The sequence below is a fragment of the Haliotis asinina genome, chromosome 4 (genome assembly GCF_037392515.1).
Source record: "Haliotis asinina isolate JCU_RB_2024 chromosome 4, JCU_Hal_asi_v2, whole genome shotgun sequence".
NCBI classification, from domain to species: domain Eukaryota; kingdom Metazoa; phylum Mollusca; class Gastropoda; order Lepetellida; family Haliotidae; genus Haliotis; species Haliotis asinina.
In genome coordinates, this window is record NC_090283.1 from 15,285,622 (window position 1) to 15,303,626 (window position 18,005).

Genomic DNA, 18,005 nt, shown 5'->3' on the forward strand with positions numbered 1-18,005 from the left:
TATCCATGTGGAGAATCGAACCCGGGTTCGTGGCGTGACGAGCAAACACGTAACCACAAGACCGCCCTACCTCCCCTTGTATTGTATTTAGATTCAGCAAAATGTGAGCATGGGTGCGGTTTTCTTCAAATCGTATGTAATCAAAATAGCACTGGAGACGGTGACGTATTTTCAAAAGATGCCCGTGTAAGATCGTCTAACGTGGGATAGAGTTCTGCACTCGAAACCCAAGTACGATTCCATATTGTCCAAAAAAACATGACTAAACAGGTTCGTTTGATTGTTTGTTTGCTTGTTTGTTTAAACATGCCATTACGTATACAGGTTAAGGGCGGTGGAATATATAATCCAGTCGGAGCCAAACACTCTTGAAAGCGGTTCTTTTCTTAGATGACCTAAATAAAACATATGCCAGGTTCATACAGGTTTTGTTTTTTCACTTAATCACGTCACGTGATCAATCCTATCTTTATATGTTAAGAACCTCTGCAGAATTTCTTTGTCTTCTCCACACAGGTACGAAGGTAAGACCATGAATTGTTCAAACGGGTATGTAGAACATCCTGAAACATATGGACATTGTCAGGACATATTGCTGCCATTCCTTTGAAGTGAAATGGAGAAAGTGAAAGTGAATTTATTCTATGGTTCCATGTATACAACGAAAAACGAATTGGATATGTGTATCTGAAGTATTCAGAATGTCTTTCTTTTATTGTTTTGTGTACGATTTTACACATAATTGACCCTTATCAATGTACATAACTGAATTTACCAACCATTTTGGTACCCCAAAATGTCTTTATTTAAAATCATGTCATCTCCATTTTGAAACTGAGCCTGTACATAATACGTGTCTCTACTTTCTTCTTTTAGTACCCGTGAAGATCCTGGGGTAGAATAGGCCTTCAGCAACCCATTCGTGCCATAAACGGCGACTATGCTTGTCGTAAGAGGTGACTAACGGGATGGGGTGGTCAGGCTCGCTGACTTGGTTGACACATGTCATCGGTTCCCAACTGCGCAGATCGTTGCTGATGTTGCTGATCTCTGGATTGTCTGCTCGATTATTTACAGACCGCCGCCATATAGCTGGAATATTGCTGAGTGCGTCGTAAAACTCAACTCAGCTCACTATTCTTTTAATTTACTTGCATATACTTCTAACAAATACATGATAATCGCTGGAACATGTGGAAACATTATTGGTGTGGTCTATTTTTATTACTAATTACGTCTGATGTTTTACAGTGAACCTGTCATGTACCATTATGTACTTTCTATTTTAATCAGGGCAACTCAACTACTCGTCGAAATCAAATGATATCAACAGACCAAACAAAACAAAAAGCAAACACCTAACAAGTAACAAGAAATATGCAAACATTCTGTATAATACGTTCATTAATGATATTAAAAGTATAAACTTTATTGTCTATCTCACCAATTTTCTTTGAAACGGAGCCATTTACTAATATTGCTGTTGCACTTAATCTGTAGCCTCAGGAGTTGTTATTTGTATTAAAAAATATGTTTCCTGTTAAATATCAACCCACAGGCATAGCAAACAACGTTAAATGACACGTCGTCATGCTTATCTTACTATCCACAGATGTTCCAGACGGGATTTCTATCTGTACAATGTAACCCACAATAGAGAATCCTGAAAACGTTTTTGACATAGCATTTACAAAAAATATTCTATAATGTTCTTCTCTCAAGAGAAAATAGGGAATGGCGGTTAAATATAATTTTTAGCCAAGATTACCAATTTTCAGATTGTCTCCAGTATATGCGTAATCAACGTTACCGATGAATTACAATATCTAGAACATGCTAATGAATTGTAAAAATTGTAGAAGTAGCTGAATAAGTAATTAGGAACATTCATTGAAGCTAAACATCCGATTACTCCATACTTCGTCACAACAAAAGCATAGCTTCAGTTTATATCGTTTTTTTTTTTTCTTTGAAAAAAAGGGATAAAGGCAAGAGCTTCAAGAGGATGCAACAAAGTGCTGTAAAATGGTACAGATCATACACAGAGACAGTCTGTGATACTCAATACACGTAAATTTAATCTCTGTGATATAATACACTTGATGTGATATGATCAACGTGGCTGTTACAATACATTCTTTCCACATGCAACCAACACCTATCAATAATATAATACTTACGATACAACATCCAGCTAATGTTAAATCAATGCTTTTGTTCGGTGATGTTTCTAAGGCGTCTTGATCTTGGTAAAGTTTCACTATAGTGAACATTCTTAACATTATCGGACACCCTCTAATTATGTTATACTTCGTTACTTTTCCATGGTATCAATTTGTATTGTTTCATCGATACATAATGTTCATTGGTTTCTAATAATTTCTGATAATATGTATCGTAAGCTACAGAGCTACCGTACACTGAAGGGTAACATAGATGTCCAAAAAATGCCATTTTTCTCGTAGTTCTTCAGTTTCTTCATCTAGTGCCCTTTCCAAGCAAGAATGTTACATTGATTTCTGGTCAGTAGTGGATTATATTATGTACAAGAGTTTATTCCAAATTTATTTCATGTTACATTATAATGATTCAAACGAAATACAGTTGAAGCCTGTTTTGAGAGCTCCCACTGTAGTCAGGTCGAATACATATGGTGGATGATGGGTTGTATGGTTTCAATTTTCGTCGTTACCTCTTTGAGATGTTTCAGTCTCTACTGTAATTTAAACTCTCAAATGGTTCAAATACCTGCTATTTCAGCAACATGAAGGTCCTGTTCATTCTGTCCGCTGTTCTTCTGGCCACGGCCCAGGCCAACGTCTTCACCGACATCGGGCACTCCCTGTCCAACGTCTTTCAATCCCTTGGTCAGTCTCTCATGCACCAACTGGACACGACTGGAGTTGACCTTCTGAATGCCGGAATAAACGCAGGAAAGACTCTCATTTCCCAAGGCATTCAAGGCATGTTTTGTAAATTATTCCATCTTGTTTTTTTCTCCTTTCAAATTTTGGCCTTAGCCATTAAGGAAATTGATATCGAGTAACGTGTGCTAGGGGTTCTGATTTATACTGCAGTATGTTTCGTTGTACACATGTTTCATTTCTGTTTTATAAAATGAAAACGCCAAAGATGCACTTATGTTCGGATAGCGACCCACACAGTACATTACAAACACGTGCTGCCTGCTACTTGAAATCACATCGCATTTCTGTATTAATGCTTGCACAATAATATTGTGCAAGTAAAGGCAACACAAGCATTTCCGCCTCCATAAAATAGTGACCTGTCCTGACTACATCATGAAAATGTATTTATGCATGACTACCTCACAATGGTTATAACAGCACTCGACATAACCCAGTGTGACAGACAGACCGACATTTCATTGCACAAAACCACAGGCCCCAAATACAACCTTTCCCAATCCACTTTTAAATACGCAATGCAGTGTCCATGAATTAATCCACACACGATTTGTCATGCATATAGATCTACCTGTGACATATTACACAGCTATTTCATGTATAAGGAAGCTGTCTAAACCGGCATTCATCGGGACTGAAGATATAATCCAGTTTAGTCAATGTGCCGGATTGCAGAGCTGATAATAAATGTACAAGCCATGGATGGGACTGAGGTTGTATGCTGATGTTGACAACATGCTGGGTTGGACAGATGCCGGTTATGGCAGCTTCCATTGTATATATAAAAGACTGATATAACTTGTTTGAAAATATATGTGATTGTCATGGTTGGATATTATTTACACCTAAATAACATATGATGTTCCTCTTATTTAACGGCTGCAGTATTGTTAAAACCATGACATAGAACACATGAATAAAAACCATATCCCAAAATGGTGATTCCAGATCAAAGAGATTCTGTAGCAACAGCTATACTTAACACAGACTATATGACCAATATAATTATTGCGTGTGATGTTTCAGCTCTTGCTTTGAACACTGCTAATGCCTTGACCTCCAAAGATTCCGGTACGAGAGATATTCAGTGAGTTATATTTAATAATTATCCTTCAGCATTGTTGCAGTAGTCAAGACAAAGGTGTAGCAAAACAGAGGAAGCGGTAGATATAATGGCAAACCTTCACACGATGTGATAGTTAAAGAAAATACCATCCACATGAATGTGCATCAAAAAGAAAACAGAACAGAACAGATCATTTTATAAACTATATGTAAACAAGTGTTAGTGCAAGGTTTCTGCTTAAGGCAACACACACAACATAACTAGAGACACATTTAACATAATGTGTCGTACTACACACTACAGACTCAAAGCGCTTTCCACGTTTTCACTCGTCACGCTGAACACTTGTGGATTCCAACATTCCGGTGTGTGAAGGAAACTTGTCGTCTACCCCTCCGTGATATTTGTGAAATATTGCTAACAGCGGCGTAAAACCACACATTGACTCTCTCACTCTGTCAGCTTTGGTCGGTGAGATTTGTACAGTGGTGAATTTGAAGACCCTTGTAAATCGAAGTTGTATCCGTATCCTGCACCCTTTGATTCCCACAGGCTCCCCGCCATGCTCCAGAACGTGGAGTCCTCCCTCCACAAAGTTGTGGACACTCTGACGGGTGAGATGAAGAACGTGTTCAGCTTCCTGGTCAAGGGTCTGCAGGGCGTCATGGACAAAGTGTCCAAGCTGGAGATCACCCCCGAGGAGGTCATCAGTGAAGTCGACAAGTTTGTCAGTAAGTGCTGTTTTGAATGGCTTATCTAAGTAGCATGCACGTGCTAAGTACAAACAGTTTGTGCATTCACAGAAATAATGTGCGAACAATGTGCAAGCAAATTTTCAGAATATATTTGCAGCTGATGAACATTTTGTAAAGACGTATAACAAGCACGGGAACTATATTATTACACAAAAAATGCAGAGGAAAGTTGTGAAGTTTTATCCCAACCCGTGTAGCTGAATAAGAGCTTTAAACACTCAAATCATTATGTTAGACACCAGACCAAAAATGGAATTTTGAGAATCAAGGAACGTTGTGACGAACATGTACATCAATGACCTTGATCCTTGATAAAAATTCTTTCCACCGAGATCTCATGCCCCCCAAGACCACTAATTTGGATTAATTATTTAACCAAAACATATTGCTGCTACATATAAATATTTGCATCTAATGTATGATAGCTTTGTTGAACCCACATGTTGTTATTCATACCGATGTAAAAGCATTCATCTAAGTGTGAACAGTAACAGAAGAAAATATAACTCCTGCAAGACTCAAGCTCTATCGTAAACATTTTGTTGAATAACTATCATATATTGATGATATCACATTCGCAACAAAGTGAGAACATCCTTGTTCACATGTGGAAACAATAACGATTAGTTTTCACTTCAATAAAGAAGGAGACATGTGGTCAAATATGATACTACCTCAAAAGGTTTGGGGTAAAAATGTACCATCTTTTGTAAAAGTCATCGAGAGACCTATTTCAAAACATTGTGGGCAGGTATGTTGTCATTGTCAGATTACAAAACAATAAATATATTATTGCGTCTCCAGCATTATATCGTAAACATTTTTTCTTTTCTAAGAAAAGTATCATTGCATCTCCAGCCACACACAACATTATTGCTGATTCCTTCCTGAAGACCATCAAGGACAAGGCTGAGGAGGTCATCTCCAGCCTCATCAAGACCAAGAGGAACGCCTTCACAGACTTCTTCTCAGGAATTGGACAGAGCCTTTCCAACACCTTCCAGCCAATGGTTGATGGTGTCAAGACCGTACGTGTCGCCTGAATGAAGTTTTAGAATCTAGAAACATATGATAGGACACTGTGGCCTGTTGAACATGATTGGAGACGTGTTAAGTATTGGAGGGAGAAAAGGCTACACTAAAATCCTTTGACTTACTATATACTATAAAATGGCGCCGTTTTTGTGACGATAGAGCATTTTCATGAGCAGTTCCTGAAACTGAATCTCTCACCTGTTGTGTGAAAAACTTCTCCTCCAATGGGTTTTCTAGATGGAAGTAGCATCATGAAATATCAATGAGGATAGGTACAGATCCTATAAGGTTGAATGTTCTTCACTCACAGCTGGCTACTGCAGCTGGAACTGCCATCAAGAACGGAGCTACCAACCTCCTCCAGAAGGCGAAGGACTCCGTCAGCCAGCTGGGACAGAAGCTCCAGCCCCACATCGCGAACCTCGGCTCTCAGCTCGGCACTATAGTCATGCACGGTGCCAATGCCTTGAACGCCATGAAACAAGCTGGCGGTGACATCCTTCGTACGTACTTCATGCAGACAATATCTCAGAAACTGTAAGTCTGGAGTGTGTTTGTAAATTTGAGGAAGTGTGAGGAAGAGGTAATAGGGTGCAAACGTTGGGTGTCGAGCGGTTTATAGAATGGGTTTGTGTTTACTGGTTTTGTTTAATGCCTCATGCACCAAATGCTGCAGCATTCGTTGCCCGAACATGGATTGGCAAGCTGATTTTCCAATATCCTTCGCAGTAGAGCAGTAAGATTATGAATATATTCAGTTTTGTGGACTAGCATTTTGTGTGTTTGTCCTATATGTTTCAAAACAGAAAAAAATTTTTTTTTTCATCTGTTAACATTAATAACACAAATAGTACTGAAATTGTTTTTTTTGTGTGTGTGAAATTGGGTTATAAAATAGGTTTCGTAATTTGTTTTTGATTTTGTGATTTTGATTTTGACAAACTTCGGTCATATTTATTGTTATATTTAGATTATAACACTACTGAAAAAATGAAGTTCTAAAATGGAATAAGGTTTAACCGTTTTCTGTTCTGTTCATATGCCATTGCTTGACTGTAACGCACGCATTGCGATGAATGCGTGAAAACTCCTTGGTTTTGTTCAACAGAGCAAACCCTCACCAATATGAAGGAGCCCATTAATAACATAGGACAGACCGTTGTCAACGCCGGTGAGACCGTCGCCGGTCACGTTGCCGGAGCACTCCTCGGCACCAACACCAACACTGACACACCAACAACCGTTGCACCGTGATCATTTGATGTGGGGAATAAAACAGTGAACATCTGTCATCTGTTGTTTGTTTGAAGACATAATGGCAGTTTGGGTAGTTCTTTCATATATACTGAACAGCAAAAAAAAAAAAAAACACACAAAAAAAATCCCAAAAAAACAAAAACAAAAAAAACAACAAAAAAACAAAAAAAAAACCAACGCAAACTTAAAACCAATGAAATCACATAAACGTTAGCGTTTGTGTTTATGTTTATGTTTCATGTCTTTTGTTATAAGAAAAAAAGCCAGAGTTGCATTTCTTTTCCTGTTCAGTATATATCTAGAACCAAACACAGCTCAGAATGTGTTCCCTCTGAGACTACGTACAAAGATTGATCGTGTTCATTCTTGTGTATTGTTATTACTCTACACTCACACATTAAATTGAAGTCTCAGCTTTTCTGACGATCGAAAAAAGTATACAATAATCTTCATGACGGTTTTGGATTTTAATACAAAATACCTTAAAAGGGTGTTAAGTGTGACTTATAAATCACAAATATTGTTATAATTATGACAGTTTCTTCTGGTCTTAGGTTCATACTTATCATTCAGAGATTTTTGTATCTTAATAAATACAAATAGTGAAATCCACATTCCTCAATATTTCAAACTGATGTCAGTGTTACAAATACACTTCAGGCCGGTTGGGTAGCCTTTCGGTTAAGGCCTTCCGTCTTCAGGGTTCGATTCCTCACATGGACACAATGTACAAAGCCAATTCCTTGGGGTGCTCCGCTGCAATATTAGTGGACTATTGCTAAAAGCGGAATGAAACTACACTCACTCACATATACACGTCATATGCTAAAAGCGGCATAAACTATACTCACGCACATCTACACGTCATACTGTGGCAATGGATGTTTAGTTAGATATGTGCAATTTTGCCAGTTTTACGTCATGTAGTATTGATTACTGATTGACACTAGTTTAGTGCCAAAGTTTGAAGAAACATTTCATCTGCGTCTGTCGTCGCATTTTCATGACAGCCATGAACCAAGTCAGCGGTCCTGACCAGCTGGTTTTGTTCTGGGCCTTTAGTTCTGGTACCGCAGTACCATTGTCTCGAAGAGCTACCCTACTTCGTCCAAGCGCTTACCTCATACCTCCAGAACTTTGGGTGGTAAAATGGGTATCTCTTTACCGTGGTCCCAAGCATATACCAAAACTACTTAATAAACTGAATATTCTCTATGAGAAAACTGTTAGCACTCGTAACTGCAGTAACAGGTGGTTGCTAAATGTGTCCACATGAACCACCTCTACGTTTTTCATGACAGTATATGCAGTGCAGGTTGATCGTCAACATGCGTCCGTAAAACAGTGCAGATAACCCCAAGTCCATATGACACTTTTCGAACAGATCCTTTTAAAAATTCACTGATAAAATCACGTGATTGCGAACTTTAAAAAGCGCTCCGACCAATCCCAGACAGTTCGGATTCGCACTGAGCCAGCAGGTAGGTTAGCTGAAGTGTTTGCGACGAAATCGGCCTCCCAATGAGAACTTTGATCATCTTCTTTCAGCAGCGCCATTTTCAACACTGGTTAACGTTATACGGATTTACTAAATTTGCAGATAAATTTATCTTATTGTGATATTGAATCTGCAAAATGACATGAAGGGTTTATGGTGTGACTAAAATGTTGGACATATTGGAAGTGGATTTGTCAATATTTTATAATACGCGGAAGAACAGGCAGCAAATCTGTAGGAAACGCGATTTACACGTACTTGGTCATCTAAGTTGTGGGAGCGTAAAGGAGTTAATGTTGGCATTCTGCACGTCGATCATTTCAGTGGTTCGGGACCTGATAGACAAACTAGCGGTTAAAAGAAACGTCACCAAAATAAAACCGTCTGTCAAGTGTCAAAATAATTGTCAGTCTTTTTGAAGATAGCTAAAAGCACATTTGCTCTTGCATTTCCTAGTTTGTGAAAAAAGCAGACGAATAAAACAGAAACGGTGCACACAGTTACCCGTATCCCATTAGGGTATAAAAGTTAACCCGGTTTATTCTCTTACATCATTTTAATCGACTGATAACCAGGGATGTGCCTCGTTTAACATCAAAACAGATGGTACCAGAGACAAGAGCATGTGACTAGGACCGTGGGATGCTTCAAATCCCCTTTCAGAAGACTTGTCACGCGTTTACGACAGACTGGCAGTACTGCAGACAAGCCAAAGAGTGATAGCATGGAGGTCTCTACCCAACATGAAGACCGGTGTTGTGCTTCAGCAGTGTTGGAAATCCAGTCAGCGACAGAATGTGAACAGACGACTCCGCATTCATGGTCTCTGTGCCGATCGCTTTCAAGGGCATAGCTTTGATGTGCCAAAACCGACGTGCCAGAATGAGATGAACCAGGACTGTCGGCAGCAGCGAAACTGGCGAAGAGTGAACATTGGTGACGAAAGCAAGTTCCTGTTCTTCAAGATCTGTCCCCAACTAAGCACCTTTGGGTGAATAACTGGGACGTCGTATTCGGAAACTCCAAAATCAGCTATTGACGAGGAACGCTGTGGCAGCTGCTCTGCTAAGCAGTTTTGCCATAAAACATATAATGTTATGATATCTAGGTTAAGTTTTGTCTCAGACCAAAAAAAATATTTGGTGGCGTTTCGTTTGGACGCTATTTTACATACCCTCATGTCACAAATACAACTTTGAGTGAGCGACTGGGTGAGTGAGTGAGGTTTTGCAATCCATCAGTATCACAGCGGGGTACACTAGAGCCCCTACCCTAAGCGTTTTTAGAGTGGAACCATATAGAACAACAACAAAAATTCCAATGATAGTGATAGAACTTGCAGATAGAACAGAACGCATTTTAAAATTATATCAACAGTAAATCTAACATTATGAGCATAAATAAGTCAGTCCATGGTTTCTCCTAACTTTGAATAGCTATTGCCAGGCACATCTCAGCTCTTGTTAACGGCGATCAGCTGCGTCTCTGTGTTGCTGTGGTTTCATGGGTACTATACCATGGAAATATGTTAATGTGCACTGAAACCTCTGACGTTGTAACACACTACCTTGCAGCAGGAATGGTGCAGTTAGCATTTAATCTTAAGTTACTTACTTCTCATAAGTCGAGCACTGCTTTGTGGGTCAGTGTGAAAGGATAGGGTAAAAGAACCTGTCACACACGTCCTTGCTAATGGATGACGCAGGTGAAGCGGTTTACGTCTCCTCAGTGTTGGTGAGGTAGTGAAATGGGGTTTAACGTCGTACGTCGGTTTAACGTCGTACGCCCATATGACGACGTGCTTATCTCCGGCTGCTGGTACCAGCCCAGATTTAACCTTGTTCATAGTACCAGTGCCAGCTCACTGAGATACGCCACTAAGATACACGATGTTGACGCCGAGCCGAACAATCCTTACCCATTAATGCCGAGCGTCAAGGAGGGAGCAACAAGAAACCATATTTTAACGTCTTTTGATATGACACTGCGAGCGAGCAAGCTTCCGGTCTCCGGGTGGACTTTCTATCCACTACACCGCGGGGGAAGACATTCATTGAAGGACATCAAGAAAATGTTTTAAGCGATTTGTAACTGAACCAATCCCGCACTGACTAGCTATTAGGCGATGCAGACAAGGGACAGTGCTCTTAACCATTCCCTAGGACTGGTTGTTGCTTTTTAAATTATTTTTCCCTCGCGACTACCTGTGATATCCAAGAAATCTTGACTGGGTTGTGGTCTCTGCTGCGCCATCAAGCGTCATTAGTATTATAGGTATAAAATGTATAGTCTTACATTGCTGAACAAAACTGAAGTCCTTCTTACTGACGATTGTTTCCATCTTAATTATTATGATATCTCAATTTTAAAATTGATTTCACCTGAAACACAGAACCCAGTTTACGCCTTTTACTGTATAATATATGGCATTGAGGGAGGAAACAGTCCAGGGTGAGGTGATCAAAGTCCTTAAATTGCCTTTGTATCCAACCTTGCCTTTGTATCCTCCAGATCCTTGTATGCTTCGTGAAAGTGAAAGATGTTTCACCACTTTTTCAATAAACTGGAAGTACTGTTGCGGATGCCGCCGTCAGTCCACAGTGGTGATATCCGTGTATAGGTTTACATAGTCAGAACTGCTTTGAGAGACACCGATCAAACAATCTATGTATTATCTGGGGATCTAGCGTGAAGTGTTGTGATGATTCCTGTGGGGACAATAATCGAGACTGTGATTGTTTATTTTACTGAACACGAACGTCCGAATAATGCAACAGTTACACATGATCCATCTGTATATATTTTATAAATACTTCATTTTTCTTGCAAATTACGTGAGTGTTGGTGAGTAATACTGTTTAGGAAAGGCGTGCTTACACTTGTAAGAATACACTGTGTCATCAGCAGCGGCTGCCCATGGCTAGTAAAAATCCAATCGGTCCAGTATATCTCCACGTTCGCTGGCCCGACTAGCTAGTAAGTTGTCATGGGGTTATTAGGAAATATATCACTCTCTCCGTTTTGTTAAGTCATAGTACACTTTTAAATCATGCCTGACTATGGCCTAATGATATGATTGTGAATTCCGTGTCACGCTGACGATATCTTTAGCTTAGTTTCAACGTTCATGTTTTGGGGTAGTGAATAATTTGGGGGGCTTGCATCTTTCAGCCATAGCTAGCCCGATTGGTTTACAAACCCTGGACGCTATTTCCAACACTGATCATCAGTTATTGTCTCTGATCCCTTGCATGTTTAGTATCTTTCGACTATACGTGTTTGGGCGAATAAATGATTGTGTTCTGTTGTTGGGGTTTATTTGTGTGAGACGTAAATTTACATATTGCTTAAATCTGTTTTCAGCAATATGAAGTTCTTGTTCATTCTGTCCGCTGTTTTCCTCACCACGGCTCAGGCCAACTTCTTCACCGATCTCGGCCAAGGCTTCACCAACCTCTTCCAGACCCTTGGACAGAGCATTATGCACCAACTGGACACGACTGGAGTTCAACTTCTGAACGCTAGCGTCGCAGCAGGGAAGACTCTTATATCGCAGGGAATTCAAGGTTTGTAATGGTGAACGAATACGATCGGCTTGGTCAGCAGAATAGATTTCATTTGAGACACATTTGAGCTGATGAAGCAAAATGGCTATTGTTGGATTCTGGAAAGATCCTATTCTCGTGGAATTGCAGGAGAAATAGAACACATTTCTCAGGGATTGTAAATTGCATTTAACAAGATCCTTCTTGCTTGTTGGTATATATTACAACTATAAGACTATCAAATGTAATGCTCGAGTTCTCACAATTATGTGGATAACATCTTGAGAATCGATCAATACAAATGGGATATGATGACCATAGACACTGCTTCCTGAAGACTATGCACTGCTTCCTGAAGACTAACTTCATGTCTATATAAAACCTTCCATACAGTAACACTGTGTGCCGGTGTTTTCTAAGGAAGATTCTGGAGTAATGGTTTAAAGGAGAGTTTTACGTTTCGAACAAATGGTCAGTTTCATTTAAAGTGTTTAACACCACTGGAACATTCAACAGTTCTTAGCTGCCTTTCAATATTGTCTTGAGTCTAAATCTAAATCAGTCATTATTGAAAATATTGTTGATGATGTTCTAGAGAGCATTCAGAAGTTGAAAGAATATGAATGCATCAAACTTCTAATTGACTCGGGGTGGAAACGTAGCCATCAGACATCTTTACATGCGAACTTGTTATCCACACTAAATGCAATGCACTGAAAATGATGGTTTCTTTGCACACTCACATTCAGGAATCATGTAATACTTGAAGTGAAGTGAGTGTGGTTAAACGCCGTTTTTAGCAATTTTCCAGTAATATCACGGCTGGGGACACCAAAAATGACCTTACACATTGTATCCATGTAGGGAATCGAACCGAAGCGAACACTCTAACCGCAATGCTAGCCCACCGCCACGTGTATTAAGTGAAAGGTACACTTTTTGAAGATCAAAACTGGCTATAGCAGACCATACTGCCGTTTCTATGATTACCTTATATACATCTCTGTTTGATTGTTTTTCAGCCCTTGCTTTAAATACTGCAAATGCTCTTGCACAAAAACGAGATGTACAGTAAGTAATGTCACACATTATATGCGTTCTGTATAGTGCTAGTCTCCTAGTGACAGCTGTTATTATGAGAGTTCGTATAACTGCTTGGTGCAGAGTAGAATTGCGTAAAGTTACACAAATAAGATAATCTTATTAAAAATACGTATCTACCAGACAGTATACATAGAGACTATCAAAAGAACAAACCTTAATTTCAAGTGTTGAAATGAAACAAAGTAATCTTGCCAAAACAGGCTGAAATAGAGTTGGGCATCCTGTTTCATTTTATTCTCTAGGAAAGTTGACAAGTTGCAAAGGAAGCGTTCTGATGTAAATGTTCACATGTAGATACTGTGTTGTCACCCCAATGTCCTTTGTTCCTTGAAGGCTGACTCCAATGCTCCAGAACATGGAGTCCTCCCTCCACAACGTTGTGGACACTCTGACGGGTGAGATGAGGAACGTGTTCGGCTTCCTGGTCAAAGGTCTGCGGGGCGTCATGGACAAGCTGGCACAACTGGAGGTCACCCCTGAGGAGGTCATCAGTGAAGTCGACAAGCTTGTCAGTGAGTCGATTACTGTGTCGTTCAACAGAGCAGACATTTGCAACTATTTGACACAGCTTCAACTGTTGCCCGTCAAAACTGAATTTGTGTCCTTTCTTTGAAAATATACAGCATTGGATAATTAGCAGACAGTAATTAGTAACATTTTGCAACGTTTGACAGCAAACATGTAAGGAAACGTAGAAGCAAAATGAACTCATTCATCGAAAACAGTCTTGATAATAAACCGTCAGCATATGTGCTTTTATCTTTAAAAAAGGATTTATGGGTGCTAGGTATACTGCGTCTGTTGCATTTTCATATACAACAAATACGCGTAAGAAGCTCGGCTGCTCGAGGAGTAGTCATCACAAACACATGGAGCAATAAGTCAAGAGTTCTCTTAACCAAACATGGGAACATACAGCATAAAGTGAAAATAAGACCATGGGAACATACCGTACACAAGTCAAAATAAGACCATGGGAACATTCCGTACACAAGTCAAAATAAGACCATGGGAACATTCCGTACTCAAGTCAAAATAAGACTATGGGAACATTCCGTACACAAGTCAAAATAAGACCATGGGAACATTCCGTACACAAGTCAAAATAAGACCATGGGAACATTCCGTACACAAGTCAAAATAAGACTATGCCATCATGCATAGGTTTGTTCAGTAATTTGTCAAGTTTGGGAAATGTGCCCCAGACGTTTCTTGAGACTCATCTGGGCACTTGACAGACACTGGGTTATAAATACACTACCTAACTGCCTGACCCCCGGGGAGGAGATTATCAAGATGGAGTGCAATATTCTATTTTTCACCTGCCCGACTGTCGCGTCAAATTTAGACATGTACATATAGTTAGTATTATTTGGGATTTTTTCAATATTTCACCAGATTTAATTTGAGTTTTCTACGTAACTTTACGTATTTTTTTTCTAGAACAGTTTTCGTCAGAATCGGCAAGTTTTACAGTAAGGTGGTCTAGCTGAACGTTTTTGGAGTTCCATACTCTGTAAGTAATAGGTATTGCGAATTGTATCATTATATGGTATACATTATTCGTTTTTAAGAAAACTATTATTGCGTCTCCAGCCACACACAACATTATTGCTGATTCCTTCCTGAAGACCATCAAGGACAAGGCTGAGGAGGTCATCTCCAGCCTCATCAAGACCAAGAGGAACGCCTTTACCGACTTCTTCGCTGGAATTGGGGATAGTCTGACCAAAACTTTCCAGCCAATGGTCGATGGCATCAAGCTGGTACGGATCTCCTCAATACTTCTTAAACCCTTAAACCGATGTGAGCATAGGATAAGATTGAGGGTGCAACGTAGGAGGTAAATCAGAGATGAAAAATGATCATCGATGGCGTGTTGTCTCATCGATTAATTATCAGATTTAGCACGAAGGCGTCAGTTTGGATCAGACATGAGTAATGGATGCATGCCACTGAATATCCAACTGTGCGCATCAAAGACTCGATTTGAGGAGACATTAACGAAGGCATGTCTTGCAAATATACTGAGCAGCATTTGAAACGCACCACTAAGAAATATTGAGAGACAAAAACTGAGTGACCAATAACCAATTTATTCAGAACAGGAATAGATGGATTATTGAGACAGACATCAAAGGGCGAGAAAATATCACACAGTTATTTAATAAGTCATCAGTGTATAGGAGATACATGGAATCAAAATGAATACATCAGTTTCGAATATGTGAACCATTGGCAGCAGAACATACCATACAAGTCACTGATCCAAAAAGTTTTTGAATGGTGTTCTGTTCCAAAGCAGTACATTTCAAAGATGGCTACGAACCATATGGTGATCTTTGTGAGGTGTACTACAAGGTCTTTTAGTTACACGACCTTGACCCTGATGTATTCCATCTCTGGTGGTTCCTGTCTGCTGGTATGTGACCTGAAATCTGAGGTGGCACTGAAACCGCTGCACAACAACTCTGCTTGACATGTTAGCAGGAAACATGCCCAATGCATGTTCACATTATCCGCTGTCAGTCTTGGCATCTCTTGTGTCAGTAACCTTTCCTCTTCAACAAGTGATGTGGCTTTTACGAGCCGTCTTTCATAGCTCTATTCTGCAAACCTTTCTTGAAAAAAACCCACATTTTTTATGATGCAGTTGGTTGTGTTTTGGTGATGTCGCTGACAGGGTCTTTTGAACTGTTCATCATCATGCTCTGTCTAGAACATCGAGTATACGTCTTTCGCTGACACGTTCTCATATGACTTAAATATACATCCATGTTACTTGTGGTGCGTTTTCAATGATGTCCAGTGTATTTAGCTGTGCCCATCTGTGACTAAATGGTTCAACAGTAGGGGGTGTTCGACAGGGTTTCGTCCCTTAGCCATGTTGATTAGTACATTGTATTTCACACCTCAACTTCCATCATATTTAAGACCTAATTATTCAGCAGTTGTTTCATGCTTACAGTCGTATCATTGATCATTGACAGTAGTCGCCGCACTAGGGTGTTTTGAACAATGACTTAACCCAGATGACTCATATTCACATACTCAAATGCCAGTTCTGTACGTACAGAACGTATATGACATCACATATAACAACGTGCTTGACAAGACGTAGTAAACTAATCTCGGGGTTGTCGTCCCGTCACAGTTGCGTACATATTATCTAGGAATTCCCGATTTGCAAACCTTTTGGTTCAAATCAGGTACCCCTCTATGAATGAATGAGAGAACATTTGATAACCAATACACGGTCACTCGTGCATTTGGTTTATCCTACAGATGGCTACCACAGCCGGAACTGCCATCAAGAACGGAGCTACCAACCTCCTCCAAAAGGCCAAGGACTCCGTCGCCCAACTGGGACAGAAACTCCAGCCCCACATCGAAAACATCGGCACCCAACTCGGCACCCTCGTCATGCACGGCACTAATGCCTTGAACGCCATGAAACAAGCTGGCGGTGACATCCTTCGTACGTACTTCATCCAAACATCATTCTACATACAGTGTCGTCCGTGTGTTGTTTGTATTGCAGTTAAAATGATATGGCAGAAGTGTAGATATTGCAATATTTTGTTGCCCAACACAGCTCTGTGTGTGAGCGTTGAGTCGACCTTCAAGCCCCTGCGTGTCTGGAAAGTGCTGAGTAAGTGAGGTAATATTTTAAGTAACATCGCCAGTATTTCAGCCATATCGTGACAACTGACTGGATTGCAGTGACGTTACAGCCCTGTGTGTGAGGGTATGTCGACCTTCAAGCACTTGTGTGCCTTGAATGCATTGATATTGCAGAGCAGTGAATGAGGGATCTGTCGACCTTTAAGCCCGTATGTGCATTAAATGCACTGACATCGCATCCCTGTGTGTCAACCTTCAATCACGTATGTGTCTGGAATATATTGACATTACAGCCCAGAGTGTGAGGGCTGTGTCGAGCTTCAAGTCCGTGCGTGCCTGAATTGTCTTGACATTACGGCCCTGTTCGTGAGCGTGAGCCCTTGAGTGCCTGGAATCTATAACGCGAGTGGGTTAAGATTTTAAGTCACGTCGGCAATATTTGAGCCATATCGTAACTCCTGGAATGCAATGACATTTCAGACCAGTGTGGGGCTGTGTGAGGGCTGTATCGAGCATCAGTCACATTCAGTCACATGAGTGTGTCTGGAATGTGTTGACATAACAGACCTGTTTGTGGGGGCTGTGTCAACCTTCTAGTCCTTGTGTAGCAGATGTGTATAAAAGCTTTGGAGGAGGAACGATGAAGCTGACGTTATTCTCGTTGCAGAGCAAACCCTTACCAACATGAAGGAGCCCGTTAACAAGATTGGCCAGACAGTCGTAAATGCTGGAGAAACCGTCATGGGTCACGTCGCCGGGGCTCTCCTGGGCACCAACACCGATCCGGCTACCACAACCGTTGCTCCGTCAACATAGTCTGTTATCAGTTTTTGTGCGATAAATACCTTGCCAATTACTGTTGTCTCAGTTCTTTCCAGAAACTGTTTTCCTCTCATAAATGCATATTTTTTTTCGTTTAAAAAAAGTGTAGTGGGTGTAGTGACAATTAATGAAATTGTCAGCCTCCCTGGAGAGTCTCCTACTTTGAGTGACCCATCATCACAGTGGCATGTTTGAGACAAATACAATCTCATCCATCGTGAGAATAGATTCTGCCCCCTACATCCGGGAATGTTCACATGACAACATAGATCAATACAATATGAATAGAGAAGACATGTTTCAACAAATGAGTAAATACGTGAATGGGTGATGTCAAAAATGAAATTCTAATCTTTGTTACACATCTCGTCA

At 40.3% G+C, this 18,005-nt stretch overlaps 2 protein-coding genes across 2 annotated transcripts; both read left to right on the plus strand.

Annotated features, from left to right (window-relative positions):
* Positions 1–459: 459 nt before the first annotated feature.
* LOC137281316 (uncharacterized) lies at positions 460–7,075 on the plus strand. Its single transcript, XM_067812489.1, has 7 exons — positions 460–524; positions 2,761–2,963; positions 3,954–4,014; positions 4,546–4,724; positions 5,607–5,776; positions 6,094–6,286; positions 6,892–7,075. The coding sequence occupies exons 2-7, from the start codon at positions 2,765–2,767 to the stop codon at positions 7,035–7,037; spliced, it is 948 nt and encodes a 315-aa protein (XP_067668590.1). The 5' UTR covers positions 460–524; positions 2,761–2,764; the 3' UTR covers positions 7,038–7,075.
* A 1,381-nt stretch (positions 7,076–8,456) lies between these two features.
* LOC137281312 (uncharacterized) lies at positions 8,457–17,667 on the plus strand. Its single transcript, XM_067812484.1, has 7 exons — positions 8,457–8,521; positions 11,902–12,104; positions 13,106–13,154; positions 13,521–13,699; positions 14,784–14,953; positions 16,473–16,665; positions 17,479–17,667. The coding sequence occupies exons 2-7, from the start codon at positions 11,906–11,908 to the stop codon at positions 17,625–17,627; spliced, it is 939 nt and encodes a 312-aa protein (XP_067668585.1). The 5' UTR covers positions 8,457–8,521; positions 11,902–11,905; the 3' UTR covers positions 17,628–17,667.
* Positions 17,668–18,005: the final 338 nt, after the last annotated feature.